We start from the raw sequence: 16071 nt of genomic DNA, 5'->3' as shown, positions 1-16071 counted from the left end.
ACCTATTTAACACGCTGATGTAGTATGTTAAGACAACATGTTCGCTCGATGGAAACAGCATCATCGGTGCGTTTAATTGAATTCTTTCCAGAACCAAACAGCAAACGCCGGTACGTTTGGATTTCCGGTACCTAATAGTAAAAGAATTATTAAACTATGAAAATTCCTCTCTTGGTGACGATATCATTATGGCTTTTTGGTTTAGTAGTCGCCAAAGGCGTCTTTGAGTTCACTGGTCTCCAACAGCTTGAAGATGGAATTCGCTCTGCTAAAAAGGGAGCATTGATTGAATTTTATGCTACATGGTGTGGCCATTGCAAGAACCTTGCTCCTGTGTATGAAGAACTTGGACAAACTTTTGACGATAATAAGGATATCTTAATCGGCAAAGTAGATGCTGACACGTTTGGTGAAGTTGGAAAAAAATATCAAATTCGCGGATTTCCAACACTCATTTGGTTTCCCCCTGATGGCTCGGATCCTGTTCAATACTCCCATGCTCGCGATTTGAATAGTCTTACGCAATTCGTTTCCGAAAAGACAGGTGTCAAAAAGCTAAAGAAAAGCGCAGTTCCTAATGACGTTATTGAACTGGAGTCTGCAAACTTCGATGAAATAGTAATGGACGATACCAAGGACGTCTTGGTGGAATTTTATGCTGATTGGTGTGGCTATTGTAAGCGTTTGACTCCTACCTATGAAAAGCTCGCCAAAGTTTTCAAGAACGAGCCAAATGTTAAAGTTACAAAGATCAATGCTGATGTTTATGCCGACGTTGGTATGAAACACCAAGTTGCTAGCTTCCCAACTATAAAACTTTTCCGAAAGGGTCATAAAGATGAGCCTGACGCGTATAACGGCGATCGTTCCTTGGAGAGTTTGACTGACTACCTTAATGAGAAGACAGGATGTCAGCGTTCTGTTGATGGAAGCTTATTGTCATCAGCTGGCCGAATTCCCATTCTCGATGAGTTTGCTTCAGAATTTATGGATAACTCTCGGGCAGCAAGGGAGGTCGTTCTCGAGAAGGTAAAGCAGTTCACATTAGAAAATAGTTCTAGATGGACTCAATACTATAGAAACGTCTTTGAGAAGACCTTGAAGGATGAAAACTGGGTTACCAAGGAAGCTAAGCGTTTATCCAAGATTTTACGTCAAAAATCTATAGCTCTTGCTAACGCAGACGATTTCAAAGCACGTCTTAACATTCTTCGTTCTTTCGTTTCTTCCGATAGTGATGAGCTTTAATGTAGATCATTAATGATCTAGTTTATACATGAAGCTATAATGAAAACAAGTACTTGAACGTTTAATATATTTTATTTGTAAACTTTAATGTTATTTTTGTTCTATGAATATTGATTTATAAAGCAATTCAATTGTAAGTTTGGTAACACAAAGTCATCGGTTCGCTGCTGAATGAGTTGGTTTGATTCAACACGGAACAAAAAGAAAAATAATCTAAGAAGTATATGTTCTTTTGTATGAAAAAATAAAGCAAGATTTAACATTATCGATGTGGATGACAAGGCCTTAACTGCTAAGGAGTTTATAATTGAATTCACCTCCTTAGACTAAACGCATCACCACCGTTGCTCTCACGACATAGACATATTTGAAGTTTTGGTATTTTACAGACAATTATAAAAATTTCTAGATTATCAATAAACGAATAAAAGTTACTAAATTTTGGAATGGCACCAAAAGCTAAGCAATCGCAAAGAGCTTATACAATAGTAATTAAGCTTGGTAAGTACTGGAAACTTCGGTTGTACTTCATTTGTAAAATGATAAATCATATATGTATGAATAATTTTTTAACCCGTTTGCAGGTACTTCGTCCATTTGCGATGAGAAAACACATGAACCACTCATTTCCAACTTGTCTTTAATTGTGGAGACTGTCGTCAAACTTCGAAAACTAGGCCATAATGTCGTCTTAGTATCGAGTGGTGGTATTGCAATGGGCCTGAGGAGATTGGACCTTCCCAAACGTCCTTCTAAACTCTCTGCTGTTCAAGCTATTGCTGCCGTTGGTCAAGGTAGATTGATATCTCTTTGGGATAACCTATTTTCTCAACTTCGACAGCCAATTGCCCAGATTCTAATTACCAGAAACGACATAGCAGAGGTAAGGTGTCTCTTCTCGGTGTATTGTATCGAAAGACTAACAACATTGTTTATAGAGAACGCAATATGTAAACGCCGCTAATACTATTTCCGAGCTTTTACATTTGGGAGTTGTTCCAATTGTCAATGAAAACGATACGCTTTCGGTACAAGAAATTCGTTTCGGTGATAATGATACCCTATCGGCGATTACTGCGGGAATGATTAATGCGGACTACCTCTTTTTATTAACAGACGTAGAATGTATGTTTACCGCTAATCCTCGTACAAATCCTGATGCAAAACCTATTCGTATGGTACAAGACACCTCTTCGGTGATTGCAGACGTTTCTTCTCCTGGTAGTAACGTTGGTACGGGAGGAATGAAAACCAAACTTATAGCCGCCGAGTTAGGTACTTCTTCAGGCGTAAATGTTGTGATTTCGCATGGTGCTAAACCATCCAATATCCTTGAAATTATTCGACACGCATCTTCATCCGCCGAAGACCTAGAAAAAATTGAGGGGTTACCTCTGTATACTCATTTTGTTGCCAAAAAACAAAACAGAATACGCGATCGCCATTTTTGGCTCTTGCACGGTCTAAAGCCACAGGGAAGTTTAGAAATTGATGAAGGAGCCCATGTAGCAATCACAAGGACGAACCGTGCTGGTCTGTTGCCTGTAGGGGTTACCAATGTAAACGGCCACTTTGCCGCACATCAAGCTGTGAACATTACTTTTAAAGATGCGGTCATCGGTAGAGCCTTGGTAAACTATAGCAGTACTGAGATAGAATTAATCAAAGGGAAAAGGAGCAACGAGATTGGCAACATTTTGGGCTTTACGGAAACTGAATATGTTGCTTACCGTGATTATTTGGTCATCAAGGATTTCGGCACTCATTAAACTACAAGTTATTAGACTTTTTTATATAGATGACTCTGATTTTTGTTTAATTATTTTGGTTACTGAAGCCACTACTATTTCAAATTTGGAGCAGGTATGTTTGCTTCCTTATTTTTCTATCGCTAAATATTAACTGAAGTCGCTTTTGAAGTAATAATATCCTTCTTTTTGTTTGAATAAATTAGAGCTTTCTTCGTGAAGTTTTAAGTGTGTTTCTTGAAATTAGTAACATTTTCATTCATCATAAATAAAAGAAATTTTACAATGAACCAGTTTAATAATCTCAAAGTTAATTCTCTAAAGAGAAGCTCCTTCCCATGCTTTAACTAATACCGCCCACGAATTATTTTTGGCTTAACCAACAGCACCCTGTTCATAAAAAAATATATCTCCTCTCTCATTTTTAGCTGAAATAGCTTACAGGTCTTTTTATTTTTGATATGTCTTTTTCATACAAAAATTTCTCTAAATTTTTGTTAGGTGGTCTTTCAGTTGGCTGCGTAGGTGGATACTTTGCCTATAAAAATCAAAACAAGCCTATCGGCCTTAATACTGAAGTATATTCTCCTTTTACTATCTCTCAAATCACAAAAGTTACCCCGGATGCCAGTATTTTCACTCTCACTCCCCAGGGTTCTCTAGAAAATATGAAGAATATGGATCCTATTTCCAAAGTTACTATTCGCAACCCAGACATGCAGGTTCAACGACCTTATACCCCCTTATATATCAATGAAGATAACTTCAAGTTTTATATTCGTAACTATGAAGACGGACCCGTGAGTTCCCATATCCATTCCAAGAAAGAAGGTGACACTGTTGAACTTCGTGGCCCCTTCAAGACCACCAAGCTAGACCATACGAAATTCTCCAGAATTGTTGGTGTTGTTGCCGGTACTGGTATTGCACCTATTTATCAGTTAGCTCAAAACTCAAAGGTCCCTGTCGATATCGTATATTGCGAACGTCCCGGTCAAGAGCCTGCTTTGAAGGAACAATTGGAGAAAGAATGCCCCAATGTTCGTGTACGTACTATTCAAGATCGCTTAATCGCTGCGGATGATATCTTGAAATGGGATGGTGTTGACGTTCCTTTGAGTGAGACTCTTTGTATCATTTGCGGTAATCCTAAGTTTGTTGCTACAGTTGCTGGACCAAAGGCCGAATTTGGAGCCAAGCAAGGCCCAGTCAAAGGACTTTTGGAAGACTCTTCTTTTGGCAAGGTTTGGAAGCTTTAAGTACATTTACTGTTAATGTATTCAGCTCAAATTTAACAATTATCTTATCTTACTTACGGTTTTGTATTTATAAGAATTTAGTCAATGACAGTTCAATAAAACTGCCCTTTGTCAAATACGTGTGTTAGTTAGACTCGTAAATGAAGGGAAACCTTTTATTCATTATCTTCATTATTATCAAGACTAAGTTGAGGTGTGTTGTAAGGAACGTACAAGAGAAAGGAAGTTGGACAATTATTGGAATCAATTCTTTGACATTTTGCGCCAAAGCCAGACAAGACCATTCGATCTTTCAAGTGAATGAAAGAACAATAAGGCTAATGAAGGAATTCTTCCACGGCATCCGTTGTAATATCTTCAATTTCTCGTACTTCCATAACTTTATGTACTTGAGATTTATCTTGAAACCAGACCTTGGCTGACGCATAAATCATAGATAAATCATGAGGTGAACTAGTCGGTCTCCAGTATATCATAAAAAGCGGCGTATTCAAACGGCCATCAGTCGTTTTCGTAGGGTAAGAGACAAGTATGTAACGGGGTTGAGTTTCAGACAATTCGTCTGCAATTTCTTCGACACTTTCTATTTGCATAATTTCTCCATCGGGGACAACTTCTTTGGTGCTTTTATCTATTTTGAAAATGTAGGCAAACAAAAGAGATTTCTTCAGTCTCAGACGAAATCGATCAATTTCCTTGATGATCGTATCAGAAATGCTAAACATACGGGCTTCGGACGACATTGTGAATTTAATGAAGCTCTCCAAGAACGGTTTTGTCGGTGCGATGCACGGAGTTAAGTTGGTCTGTTGAGTAATGTACAGCTGAAGTAATGGAAGGCAGTAAGTAAACGAAAGGCGTGACTAATCCAAGCACTTTCCACTTATTTTAATGGATAGTAGATTTATAAAATAAAAAAAAGCAAACATGCAAAACAGTTGATCTCGAAAATGTACTAAAATTATCAATTGACAAAAACTTATAATCACCGTGCTATTCTCTTTCGGCTTTGGAACAATGAATCGTAATGTTGCTTAGAAAGTTATTAATTAATTTTAAAGTAATCCCAAACCACTGTAGCTTTTCACTTATATAGAGCAACAAACTCTCAATGAGAACACCGTGTCACCGTATGTAATATATCGGTTGACAAGGAATTGGTCAGTAAAATTTCGAAAGTTCCTATATTTTCTACTCCTTTCTTTTTGTTATGCTAGCATTACAAACTTTAGAATGAATCACTGAGGTTTTATTTTTATGAAGACGCCCCTAATCAAGTTACTATACTGGATGAAAGTATTTTTGGATATGTTTTGACAAGACTTTTTAATCGCAATGGAGCCATACTGTTTTACGACGAGTTTCTGAAACTGTAATATAATTAATGCCTTTGCATTATGATATCGTTTTCCATGTTATTTACAGTGCGATACAAAAAAAAAAACAAAAAGCTTCCTGCAACAGTAATGATTTAAATAGTCTTTGAAAAGAAATCAAGACCTTCAACTATGATAAAAAGAAATGCCAAACAGATCGTTTTCTGTTGATTCTAGCAGCTGTCAAAGTTACAAGATGTCAAGTCAAACAAGCTATATAGAAAAAGGATACGAGAGATTTAACTACTATAAGATAGTCCAAAACTTCGAGAACAAAGGAAACGGCTATGTTTTCTCCGATTCTCTCATCAAGACTGTTTTGCATTTGTTTACTAGTAAACCAAGAAGGAACATGCTTTATAGAATACTCTATAGTATTATGTTGCAAGTAACATTTTCGAAGTGACAAGTTAAGCGGTGTTTTTACCTTCTTCGATAATATTATACTTGTTTCACTGAATGTTAACCCTTTCTAAACAGTAGTGTACGGACAGAAAGAAAACCCCCATTCTCTTGTTTATTTCTTTCTGTAATCCTCTTTTCGAAACATCATTGTTGTCTTTCTGAAAACTTTGAACTCAGGTGCATAAATCCGGCAATTTTGTCAGCGCCGTGTCAAAAATTGTTTATGGTGCAATTGAACTCAGAGCCTTTTGGTAAAAAAAAACCTAATCTCCATATTCCTGGATTGAATCAAAAAAAGAAATGAGTTATGTGTCATATATACACAAGCCCTCGTCAGTGAGACATGCCGTCGTTTGTCAATTTGTCGACTCAGTGTCGTGCAATGTAATTATAGCTAAAACTAATTGTGTTGAGATCTACGAGTATAGTGATGAAAATAATCTTCAGCTTATAACATTCACTAATATATTTGGACGAATTGTTGGTTTAAAAGCATTTCGCCCTGCATTGTCGTCGACGGACCATATAATTATTGCTACTGATTCTTTTCATTATTTTACTATCTTTTGGGACTCCGAAAATCAAACAATTGCAAATGGAATGAAAATACAAGACTGCAGTGTCCGTTCTCTTCGAGAAAGTCAATCTGGTCCTTTACTACTTGTTGATCCCTTCCAGCGTGTCGTATGTTTACATATTTATCAAGGGCTTTTGACGATTATTCCAATTATCAACTCTAAAAAACGGCGCCTAAATAGCACGGACGGTTTTCTTCATGATAATTTTAATGTCCGAATCAAGGAACTAGATGTTGTGGATATATGTATGCTTCATACTCCTTCAGTTCCCACTTTAGCTGTTTTGTATCGTGACAGTAAATCCGTCGTACATCTTTCCACCTATACCATAAACGTTCGCGAGTGTGAAATTGATGAAGACAACTTGTATTGCCATGATATTGAAGAAGGTAAGCTTATCGCGCATAGTAATGGTGGTGTGTTCGTCTTTGGTGAAATGTATGTTTATTACATTAGTAAAGAGCTTAAAGCCTCTAAATCTTTACTTTCTTATCCGATTTCAGCTTTCACTGGGGTTTTAGTTTCCGATCCTCTAGAAGATTTATTTTCCATCAAGTATGATCCAAACCATTTCTTTGTGACTGATGAAAGCGGTCTTATATACCATTTTTATTCGGAGTTTTCTCAGGATGGCTTGAAAATGGACTTGGAAAAGCTTGGTGAGTCTTCGATTGCTACTTGCATGGTTTCCCTTCCCCATAATAAGGTTTTTTTGGGTAGTCATTACGGTGATTCTGCAGTCCTACAATTAGATAATCCTGGCTTGGCTAACCAAGGACTGAACATACAAACTCTACAGGTTTTTCCTAACATAGCTCCTATAAGTGACTTTATCGTCGAACATGAAAGTTCCGGATCTTCCATTATTACATGCAGCGGTGCTTATAAGGATGGAAGCTTACGAGTTTTAAAAAACACCGTCCCAATACAAGACGTAGGAATTATAGAAATGGATAGTATCAAAGAAGTGTTTTCTGTCTCTTTTCATGCCGATTATGACAACTACATTATTATTAGCTTTCCTAGTGAAACCCGGGTACTACACGTCTCCTCCGAAGGCGAATTTTCAATTTGCGATGAACTTTCATGTGATTCATCTACATTAAGCGTCGGTATTGTCGATGAAGGAAACCAAATCTTACAAGTCACTGCTTCAGGTCTGCGGTTGTTTGATGGAATGAAGCTCATGTCCTGGTCGCCTGAAGCTAATATAACTAGTGGAAATATGTATAAAAATCTTGTTTGTGTTGCTTTAACAGGAGGTACTCTGATTTTCCTTCGTATGTTGGAAGAAATTGCTAGGTTTCAATGCAATGCGGAGATTTCATGTCTTGACTTTTTGGATGATTCTACTTGCTTTATAGGACTGTGGTCGTCTTCAATCTTAGTATTAAGGATTGGACAGGAAAACATTCAACAGCTATGTCAATTTGAATTGAAAGACGTTCCCCGAAGTTTAGCTTGTTTTTCGTTTAGTAATCAGGTGAATGATTTCCTTTACGTAACTACGAATGATGGCCAATTTTTACAATACTGTTTCGGTAAAAAAGGTCTTCCTGACGCTGTATGCAAAGTAATACGAATAGGCAACACTCCCGTCAGCTTGAAATCCTTAATCTTAAATGGAAAAAAAACTCTAGTTTCTATTGCTGAAACTCAGCAATTTATCCACATGGAATCAAATAAACTTGTTTTCAGTCCCTTTCCTTCTAAAGAGATCGTCAGTATTACTAGATTCTGTCATCCTAATATAAATACGTCTCTTGTGTATTGTACTGGATCCAATTTAATTATGGCTTCTCTTGGTGTTATTCAGGGTTTGACTATACAAACAATCCCTGTAGAAGGGTTCCCACGAAGAATTTGCTCCTCAGACAAACATTATTTTGTCCTTTGTATGCAGTTAGAAGATGCTATAGGAAATCAAGAGCAAAGTCTAAAATCGTCACTCCGAGTTTTTGATAAACTAACATTAGAAGAGATCTGTCACTTTGTCTTCGATCAAAATGAAATGGTAGAGAGTATAATTTATCTGGAAACCAGCTCTAATGTTGTTGTTGGTACAGGATACAACTATCCTGACCAGGATACACCTGATTCGGGGCGATTGCTTATGTTTACTATTGATAAGGATAACCTTGATTTAGTTACTACCTATAAGGTGCAAGGATCAGTAAACACGCTCAGAAGTTACAACGGTTTAATTATTGCCGGTATCAACGCCACTGTCAGTGTTTTTGTCGTACGTGAAGGAAGCTTTCACGTTGAAGGTTGTCTTCGAACACCTACGTATACCATAGATCTTTGCGTCGATGATAATGATATAGTGGTTGGTGATTTGATGAAGTCAATTTCGGTAATTAACTATTCAGAAAGTCAGTTGTCTGAATTAGCTAGAGACTTCAAACCCATATGGGTATCGTCTGTTGAGAAGCTTGAAAGACACAAGTACTTTGTGTGCGATGCGGATGGTAACGCATTTATTCTTCTGCGGGATGTGCACTCGCCGCAAATAGCCGACCGCAAACGTTTACGCCGTTTGGATCAATACTTTCTAGGAGAGTTTGTAAACAAAACTAGGGTTGCTGCATTAAGAAACCCCCTAGAAGGAAGTTTTGTACATCCAAAGCTCATTTCCGTCACAGTGGATGGTGCTATAATGCTGGTTGGTGATGCACATGATTATGCTGACATTCTTTTGCAACTTCAGGATAATGTAAGACGTGCTTTACCTTCGACAGGTGGATTGAGTCACGAAGTCTGGAGAAAATGTCATTCTGAAGTCGCTGAAGACCTTCCAAGTAAGCTAATAGACGGTAATTTATTAGAAGGTATCGTGGATATGCCTTTGTCTATAAAGGAAGATATTGTTCAAGGGAAAAACGGAGGTTTACCTTTGAATATTTCTGTAAATGAATTGGTAAACTTATCGGAGAGTCTTGCTAGATTACATTCCTGAATTCATTAACCTAATGAGCTTTAAACGAAAAAAAAAAAAATTGGCAAGAACACTTCGGCATATAGTATATGTACATAAAAATTTTTTTGACGATAACAATTCACAAACCTTTTTTTTCCATTAAACATATTATTTTCCTTTACTTGCTCGTTTCGAGAGAACTTGTTACAACTCATTCGAAGATGAAGTCAACTACTATCTAGAATTTTATTAACATAATTTATTTGGTTTAATTTTCAAAATTCATAGCCTGTGCATTTAAATATTTAAATTAATATCGTAGACATATTCCCCTTTCAGTACCCAGACAAAGGAAGGACGTCGGAAATCCTAATACCACAACTCCACCATACACATCTTTGGACTTATAGATTTCAGCGTTACTAAGAAGAGGAAAAGATTCAACACACTTTTAAAAATATCCTACTTTACAAAGTAATATGAAGGTATGCCCGTTTACTACGCTCGCGAATAAGAATTCTTCGATGTAATACTAATTATGGGATTAGTCTACGTATTTGAGAGAATACAAATTAGTCGTTGTAGGTGACGGTGGTGTTGGTAAAAGTGCTCTTACAATACAACTGATTCAATCTCATTTTGTTGATGAATATGATCCCACAATTGAGGACTCCTATCGAAAGAAGTGTGAAATTGATGGGGAAGGAGCACTTTTAGATGTTCTTGATACAGCTGGACAAGAAGAATATTCCGCTATGCGGGAGCAATATATGCGAACAGGTGAAGGATTTCTTTTGGTATACAACATAACTTCTCGATCATCCTTCGACGAAATAAACACGTTTTACCAACAAATTTTACGAGTTAAAGACAAAGACAGCTTTCCTGTGGTCCTAGTCGCGAATAAATGCGATTTAGAGAGCGAAAGGGTAGTTTCTCGAGCTGAAGGTGAAGCTCTCGCTCGAAGCATGAAATGTATCTACGTTGAAACTTCAGCAAAGCTTCGACTGAACGTTGAGGAAGCTTTCTATAGTCTTGTCAGAACAATCCGTCATTTTAATAGAAGCGAAGAGAGGGGCCTTCATACTAAACAAGCTGCACAAGCTCCAAAATCTCAGCCAGCTGCTAAAGCTACTAAAAGCCCCACTACACCTCGTACTGATGATTCTTCTTCAACAAAATGCTGTGTAATATGTTAAATTTTTCTTCTTTTGTTTCTATTTCCGTTTTTGGTTGTGGCTAAATTTTTTCCTTTGGAATAGAAGTACGATTACGGGTTTTATATTAAGTACTGTTATTTCTCGTTCATTGTTGAAAAACGTGTTTTTACCTCTAGAGTTTGGATTGGTATGGATTTGCACCTCTCACTAGAAAGAGATTGATTGAACTTAACCTGCTTTTCACTTGATAATTATAATGTTGTGGTGGTACTCTACTACCTTTTGCTATTTTACCTTCTACTTAATTGCATTAGAGCCTCCTTAGTTTTTCGTCTAAAATATATATAACAAGCTTTCAATACTTGTTGACATAATATACAGAAGTCTAAATTTTTATTAAATAAAACAATACACATTCTCCTCATCAATTCTAGCTAATACCCAAGTAGGCTTTGCTTCTAGTATATATGAAAAAACTCGTACTGACCATTGGGATCATTTTTAAATACCCGATCGTTAGACCAACATAAAAGCCCCTCAACCCAGCGTCTCTATATGTTGACTTGACAACATTTTGTAATTTTAAAAATCGAGAACGACTTTCAACACCACCTATTTGCATTTTTCTTCTACATACCTCAAAAGGGTACGAAATTGTTTGTCCACACACACCGGCTAGGGCACCGGCTGTTAATTGTGACCACGTACTTAAATGTCGTTCATCTTTTTCAGAATGAAGTGCCCTTTTCACAATAGGATTATGAAAAAAATCTGTAGCAAGATCATGAGCTAAGAAAGACATTCCAGCGTAGGGGAATATCCCCATTAAGGTTACAGAAAAACCACGGTAGAAGTTTGAAAGTCTCCTAATTGAAGTAATTATAGGGTTCTCTTTCAAACTTCCAAAATCACGTTCATGCAAAATTTGGCCTGTAACGTTTAGAAGTTTGGGCTTGTTGTTTGATCCTGTTATATACGCAAGCCTGACTCGAATTAATTCAAGTGGATAAGTGAAACATACAGAACAAATACCTACATAGTTAGAATACGGGACTTCAGAGTATAGCAATCTTACCAGCTAAAGACCCGGAAAGGAATCTCCGGCCGTTAGTTTCATATTCTTCTGAGCGTATGAGCAGTCTACGAACCTGTTCATACGCAACAAACTTTATACCTGCGTAAGGGAAGACACGATAAAGAGTAGCCGTATGGCCTTGGAACAATCCTCGAACTCCGCTTATACGATAGATACGCTTTATGGATTTGGTTAACCCATGACGAGAAAAAGCATAACCACGATAAGCTTCATGGTTGGTTTGATAGAGAATTTTCACTCGATCCAATGGTGCAATTGTGGTTTTTGCAACACAACCTGCAAACCCACCTGCAATGCCGGATTTTATCAAAAACTCCCGTGAGTCTTTTGGTGGGAAATTTTCAGTTGTGTTAGTCATGAAGCAAAACGTAACCTATTTTAGACGGAGAGGAAAGCAAAAAAAGAGAAAAACAAAAAAGAACGAATAAAGATTAAATGATACGAAATCGTTTTCAATGATAGATGTCTTTTAGAGTTCGTAAAAGATTGTAACAAAGTTATTTGGTGTCTTAAATGGAATGGCCTCCAAAAAATGATGATGATGCCAAAATTGATCAAAACCCTATGAAGCGATCAAATAGTGCTTTGAATAGCTTGGAGTAATTAAAATAATAAATAATACTTTCAATTATTTCATAAGAAATTGCTCAATCTCTTGAGACGCTTATAGTAAGCAGGAAAACCCTGGGATTTCTCCTATTATTAACTTCAAGTTAGATCAGTAATATCCACTAAGCTGGAAGCTCAATAACGATCTTTTTATTAGATTTGAATATTTCCTTAATTAATTATATATGTATATTCAGATGGGAAAAGCAATTGATTTTATGAGATCTTCGTATGTCATGCTTGTGGGTGGTCGTTATGATGATCAAGTAGTTGGGAAATAATTGTAGTACAACATCTAAGAGTAGATCTGGTATATCTTCATTGAATAAGCCAAATCTGTTCATTTTTTTTAATGAAGCAAATTTTTATTGCTTAAATTATTGCTTTGACCTGAAGAAGTAAGTACCACATATTACTGCCAAGAACGAAGAAGAGGATTAAAATAAAGAATTGAATGATGTTATTACTTAACAAACAAATAGTTTATACCTCTAGCATCTATATCCCAAGGGCTAATGACTAAATCGCAGGTACGAGGAATAATATCAATGCAAATAATTAACAGAGACAATAGAGAAAGTAAAAAGAATTCATGGACTAGAGCGTACACGGTGTGAGAGCTCAAAATATGAATTTGATATGAATCGCCTCCGTAGAGAAGGATTTCTAATCGACCAAAAGATTAAGCAGTAATACTCGTTTTACGCAGCTAAAATGGTATATAAAGTAAACTTCTAAGAACATAAGCATCAAAATAAAGAGCATCTATTTCTTCCCCTTCTTTTTTTTCTTGGAGCTCTTACTAGGAGCAGCTTGAGGCTCCGGCTTCGGGGCGACAGGCTTACTTGGAACTGCAGGTTCGGGTTCTATTTAAAAAGATTAGTTATGTGAATTCAGTTTTATGAGAATGGCGATTTGAGCTCGAAGGATATCCTATAAGACACTGTTTAAATAAACGCTTTAATATGAAGTCTGAAATTCAACGTGCCACTTTTCTTTCTTTCACATATACTTAAAAAGTTTACATACCTGGTTGTTCTGGTGGAATTTCCAATCTGTTACAAACATGTCCAAGTTTGCTTGCAATAAGCATCAATCGACTCAATTCAGCAGCTTTGTCTGTTCTAAATTTTAAACATATCCCCGATGTAGTTTCATATGCTTTCGCAACTAGGTAACTCTGCTGGTCTTCATCAATTCGATAACGTGTGGTTATTTTTGTCTGAATACCTCCGTTAGAAAGTATATTTCAAGGTAATAATAAAACAGCTCTTACTGTATCAGGATACGCTTCTATTAAAAGCCTAGCTTGTTCAAAAAAATCATTAACGTTGGATATATACACCATCCTTTATGCTGGCTGTTGGTAAATTCACCATTACCAGTAACGAACCTGCGTTTAGTCTGCTTTCTGGCTAACCGATCGATGTAAGTTATGCAAAATAAAGGAAAAAGATACTTAATAGAGTTTTTTTAAAAATTTAAGCAAGCCATCAATTTTAAAGCTTTTCTGTTGTTTCTATTAGACGCGAACTTATATATATATATATATATATCAATTGTCTACCGTATTTATGCGGTTTGGAAAAAGAATTATCCTTTGGTTTTTAAAGATATTGGGTAAATAATTGTTATTACTTTTATTTCATTTAATTTAATTTTGCTTCCTAAGCTTCCTAGGTATATACTCAAAATGACACGGAAACAAAGAAAGAATCGTAAGAAATTGGAAAAGGGTTTTCGAAATATAGAAAGTATGTTGGAAGGTAGTTCAAAACATAAGCCTGCAGAGCACGAGATAAGGAACAACGATCATTCTCAAACTAATTCAGGATCGCCGGACGTATATGAGAGAAAACAAAAGCGAAAATCTTCAAAAAAGAAACAAAAGATTTATGGAGCGGAACCTTTAATTCAACAAAAGCTACCTGAGGCATATGCAAAGCAACATACGGAAAAATCAAAGCTTAAGAGTCGCGAAGACAATACCAAAATAGAGGAGGTTATTCACCCAGCTCCAAGCTTTCAAAATGACTCTAGTACAAATGAAATTAGGCAGAAGGACCTTCTCTCCTATGATGAGAACGACGCACAGGACATGATTAAATCTAAGGTGACTGTGGATGTTCAGTATAGTCAAAAGAATGCAGAGCACTTACGAGATACTTCACTAGACAAGAAAAATCAAATCATAGAAAGTTCTCCTACGAAAGATATGAATAACCCGACACTGAGGTCAGACGAAATAGGGGAGCATTATTCTGATTCTGATCATTCAGATTCAGAGTTTATATCTCCATTCAAAAGCAGAAAATCCCCTCGTAAGGTATTTCTATCAGATTCTGAATTTGAAGACTCCAACGAAAGCTTATCCAATGTTCCTCTGTCAAAGGTTGAATCAGACTTCGTAGCGAGAAACCCCAAAAGGAGAAAACATCTTCCGTACTCTTCTGAAGATGAAGCACCAGAACGACCTTCCGATGGTAAATACGCGAATGCAAATGAAAACAAAAGAGATGACTTTGATACCGAAGTAAAGCAAGAGGCAGAGGATTTGGAATCTCTGTGTTCCGATGAAGATGAAAAACATAAACGTAATAGGAATCCAAATAAGAAGGCCTTTCATGAGAAATTGGAGCTAATTAGAAGTAAGTCTTATTTTTTGATTTATTACTAACACTGTATAGAAAAACGTCAAGGAAATACAAGTACAAATGCTGAAGAAAACGCGTCAGACTCGGCGAGTGAGAAGACAGAGACTAGCGACGATGACTCTTCAAATGAAGAATCCTTCATAGTAGACGAAGAGGAAGAAGAGGAAGTTATGGGTGCTCGTGCATTACTTCCTCCAGAGTTTTCAATGACAAGTCATCAAGGTCTGCGAGCGCATTTTGCAAATTTCCTTCGGTACCATATCAAGCAGCTAATGAACCTTCAAACGGAAATTAATATTGATGATCATCTCCTTTTCAGCTGTAAAACAATTCGAAGACGTCTTTTTTCTTCAGTGGAGTCCAATGTAATCTCGAGTATTTGGAAACCAAGTTTTATCAGTATCTTAAAGAACCGCCCATCGATGACGAATAGACGATGCGAGGCTACATATGGGTGTGATGCTTGTAATATACATTCACGGTTATCAACGCAATTGGTGCGCTTTAAAGGCCATTTATACGATCGTGATACTTACAAGGTATGACCTACGTTTGAAGGTACTTGACGCTAACGTTTAAAGACTTTAGAAAATGACCCAGAATATCATGAAGAATCTAAAAAGGACTGGCTTTTGGGAAGTAGTTGCTATGAGAGAGCACGGCTTGCACATAAAATATTTCATTGGGAATACGACGTAAACAAGGAAATCACGACTCAACTCTCTCTTGCTGGCTATTTTGAAGCCCCGGTGCAGTTTTTAGATCAAATGTACCACGCTTTAGAAGAAAACAATTATCCGGAGTCTTCTTGGCAAGAATATTGTAAATTACTGAAATTCGCTAGCCCATCATCATTGAGTAGCTGGCCTTCAGGTTATCGAAACCGTGGATAATCTACTTTTTTAATAACTTATGTGTAAACTACTAAAATATGCAGTTAAAAAAAGGTTTTAAATTTATATAGAGACAGGAATAGGAATAGGAATGAAAACAAAATATATATATGTACCTTACAACA

General features: G+C 36.7%; 9 protein-coding genes across 9 annotated transcripts; 6 read left to right on the top strand and 3 right to left on the bottom strand.

Annotated features, from left to right (window-relative positions):
- Positions 1-94: 94 nt before the first annotated feature.
- On the top strand, positions 95-1390 carry SOCG_04664 (protein disulfide isomerase). Its single transcript, XM_013165256.1, has one exon. It carries the CDS (start codon positions 157-159, stop codon positions 1246-1248), a length of 1092 nt encoding a protein of 363 aa, XP_013020710.1. The 5' UTR covers positions 95-156; the 3' UTR covers positions 1249-1390.
- Positions 1391-1463: 73 nt separating this feature from the next.
- SOCG_04665 (glutamate 5-kinase) lies at positions 1464-3179 on the top strand. Its single transcript, XM_013165257.1, has 3 exons — positions 1464-1749; positions 1833-2131; positions 2187-3179. Exons 1-3 carry the CDS (start codon positions 1695-1697, stop codon positions 3015-3017), a joined length of 1185 nt encoding a protein of 394 aa, XP_013020711.1. The 5' UTR covers positions 1464-1694; the 3' UTR covers positions 3018-3179.
- A 140-nt stretch (positions 3180-3319) lies between these two features.
- SOCG_04666 (NADH-cytochrome reductase) lies at positions 3320-4396 on the top strand. Its single transcript, XM_013165258.1, has one exon. The coding sequence runs from the start codon at positions 3458-3460 to the stop codon at positions 4253-4255; it is 798 nt and encodes a 265-aa protein (XP_013020712.1). The 5' UTR covers positions 3320-3457; the 3' UTR covers positions 4256-4396.
- On the bottom strand, positions 4339-5597 carry SOCG_04667 (cofilin/tropomyosin family protein). Its single transcript, XM_013165259.1, has one exon. It carries the CDS (start codon positions 4996-4998, stop codon positions 4573-4575), a length of 426 nt encoding a protein of 141 aa, XP_013020713.1. The 5' UTR covers positions 4999-5597; the 3' UTR covers positions 4339-4572.
- Positions 5598-6052: 455 nt separating this feature from the next.
- Positions 6053-9840, top strand: SOCG_04668 (damaged DNA binding protein Ddb1). The gene has a single exon (XM_013165260.1). The coding sequence runs from the start codon at positions 6337-6339 to the stop codon at positions 9571-9573; it is 3237 nt and encodes a 1078-aa protein (XP_013020714.1). The 5' UTR covers positions 6053-6336; the 3' UTR covers positions 9574-9840.
- On the top strand, positions 9797-11099 carry SOCG_04669 (GTPase Ras1). The gene is made up of 2 exons (XM_013165261.1): positions 9797-10019; positions 10083-11099. Exons 1-2 carry the CDS (start codon positions 10014-10016, stop codon positions 10731-10733), a joined length of 657 nt encoding a protein of 218 aa, XP_013020715.1. The 5' UTR covers positions 9797-10013; the 3' UTR covers positions 10734-11099.
- Positions 11031-12847, bottom strand: SOCG_04670 (coenzyme A transporter). The gene is made up of 2 exons (XM_013165262.1): positions 11770-12847; positions 11031-11726 (listed from the first exon to the last, which is right to left on the bottom strand). Exons 1-2 carry the CDS (start codon positions 12146-12148, stop codon positions 11125-11127), a joined length of 981 nt encoding a protein of 326 aa, XP_013020716.1. The 5' UTR covers positions 12149-12847; the 3' UTR covers positions 11031-11124.
- SOCG_04672 (uncharacterized protein) lies at positions 12611-16070 on the top strand. Its single transcript, XM_013165264.1, has 4 exons — positions 12611-12929; positions 12974-15047; positions 15087-15592; positions 15635-16070. The coding sequence occupies exons 2-4, from the start codon at positions 14093-14095 to the stop codon at positions 15944-15946; spliced, it is 1773 nt and encodes a 590-aa protein (XP_013020718.1). The 5' UTR covers positions 12611-12929; positions 12974-14092; the 3' UTR covers positions 15947-16070.
- On the bottom strand, positions 12805-15975 carry SOCG_04671 (signal recognition particle subunit Srp21). The gene is made up of 3 exons (XM_013165263.1): positions 13676-15975; positions 13429-13621; positions 12805-13265 (listed from the first exon to the last, which is right to left on the bottom strand). Exons 1-3 carry the CDS (start codon positions 13745-13747, stop codon positions 13165-13167), a joined length of 366 nt encoding a protein of 121 aa, XP_013020717.1. The 5' UTR covers positions 13748-15975; the 3' UTR covers positions 12805-13164.
- Position 16071: the final 1 nt, after the last annotated feature.

This window comes from Schizosaccharomyces octosporus, assembly GCF_000150505.1.
Source record: "Schizosaccharomyces octosporus yFS286 unplaced genomic scaffold supercont6.3, whole genome shotgun sequence".
Lineage (NCBI taxonomy): Eukaryota > Fungi > Ascomycota > Schizosaccharomycetes > Schizosaccharomycetales > Schizosaccharomycetaceae > Schizosaccharomyces > Schizosaccharomyces octosporus.
The sequence above is the reverse complement of the archived record's forward strand: the minus strand, read 5'-3'. Positions and strand labels throughout refer to the sequence as shown.

Coding starts and splice junctions, on each gene's coding strand:
- SOCG_04672 (XM_013165264.1), top strand. CDS start 14,093: ATGACACGGAAACAAAGAAAGAATCGTAAGAAATTGGAAAAGGGTTTT. Junction 15,048..15,086: donor GAAATTGGAGCTAATTAGAA/GTAAGTCTTATT, acceptor AACACTGTATAG/AAAAACGTCAAGGAAATACA. Junction 15,593..15,634: donor ACGATCGTGATACTTACAAG/GTATGACCTACG, acceptor TAACGTTTAAAG/ACTTTAGAAAATGACCCAGA.
- SOCG_04670 (XM_013165262.1), bottom strand. CDS start 12,148: ATGACTAACACAACTGAAAATTTCCCACCAAAAGACTCACGGGAGTTT. Junction 11,727..11,769: donor CCTTTCCGGGTCTTTAGCTG/GTAAGATTGCTA, acceptor CTAACTATGTAG/GTATTTGTTCTGTATGTTTC.
- SOCG_04666 (XM_013165258.1), top strand. CDS start 3,458: ATGTCTTTTTCATACAAAAATTTCTCTAAATTTTTGTTAGGTGGTCTT.
- SOCG_04665 (XM_013165257.1), top strand. CDS start 1,695: ATGGCACCAAAAGCTAAGCAATCGCAAAGAGCTTATACAATAGTAATT. Junction 1,750..1,832: donor TACAATAGTAATTAAGCTTG/GTAAGTACTGGA, acceptor ACCCGTTTGCAG/GTACTTCGTCCATTTGCGAT. Junction 2,132..2,186: donor CCAGAAACGACATAGCAGAG/GTAAGGTGTCTC, acceptor CATTGTTTATAG/AGAACGCAATATGTAAACGC.
- SOCG_04668 (XM_013165260.1), top strand. CDS start 6,337: ATGAGTTATGTGTCATATATACACAAGCCCTCGTCAGTGAGACATGCC.
- SOCG_04671 (XM_013165263.1), bottom strand. CDS start 13,747: ATGGTGTATATATCCAACGTTAATGATTTTTTTGAACAAGCTAGGCTT. Junction 13,622..13,675: donor TAGAAGCGTATCCTGATACA/GTAAGAGCTGTT, acceptor GGAGGTATTCAG/ACAAAAATAACCACACGTTA. Junction 13,266..13,428: donor AATTCCACCAGAACAACCAG/GTATGTAAACTT, acceptor CTTTTTAAATAG/AACCCGAACCTGCAGTTCCA.
- SOCG_04664 (XM_013165256.1), top strand. CDS start 157: ATGAAAATTCCTCTCTTGGTGACGATATCATTATGGCTTTTTGGTTTA.
- SOCG_04667 (XM_013165259.1), bottom strand. CDS start 4,998: ATGTCGTCCGAAGCCCGTATGTTTAGCATTTCTGATACGATCATCAAG.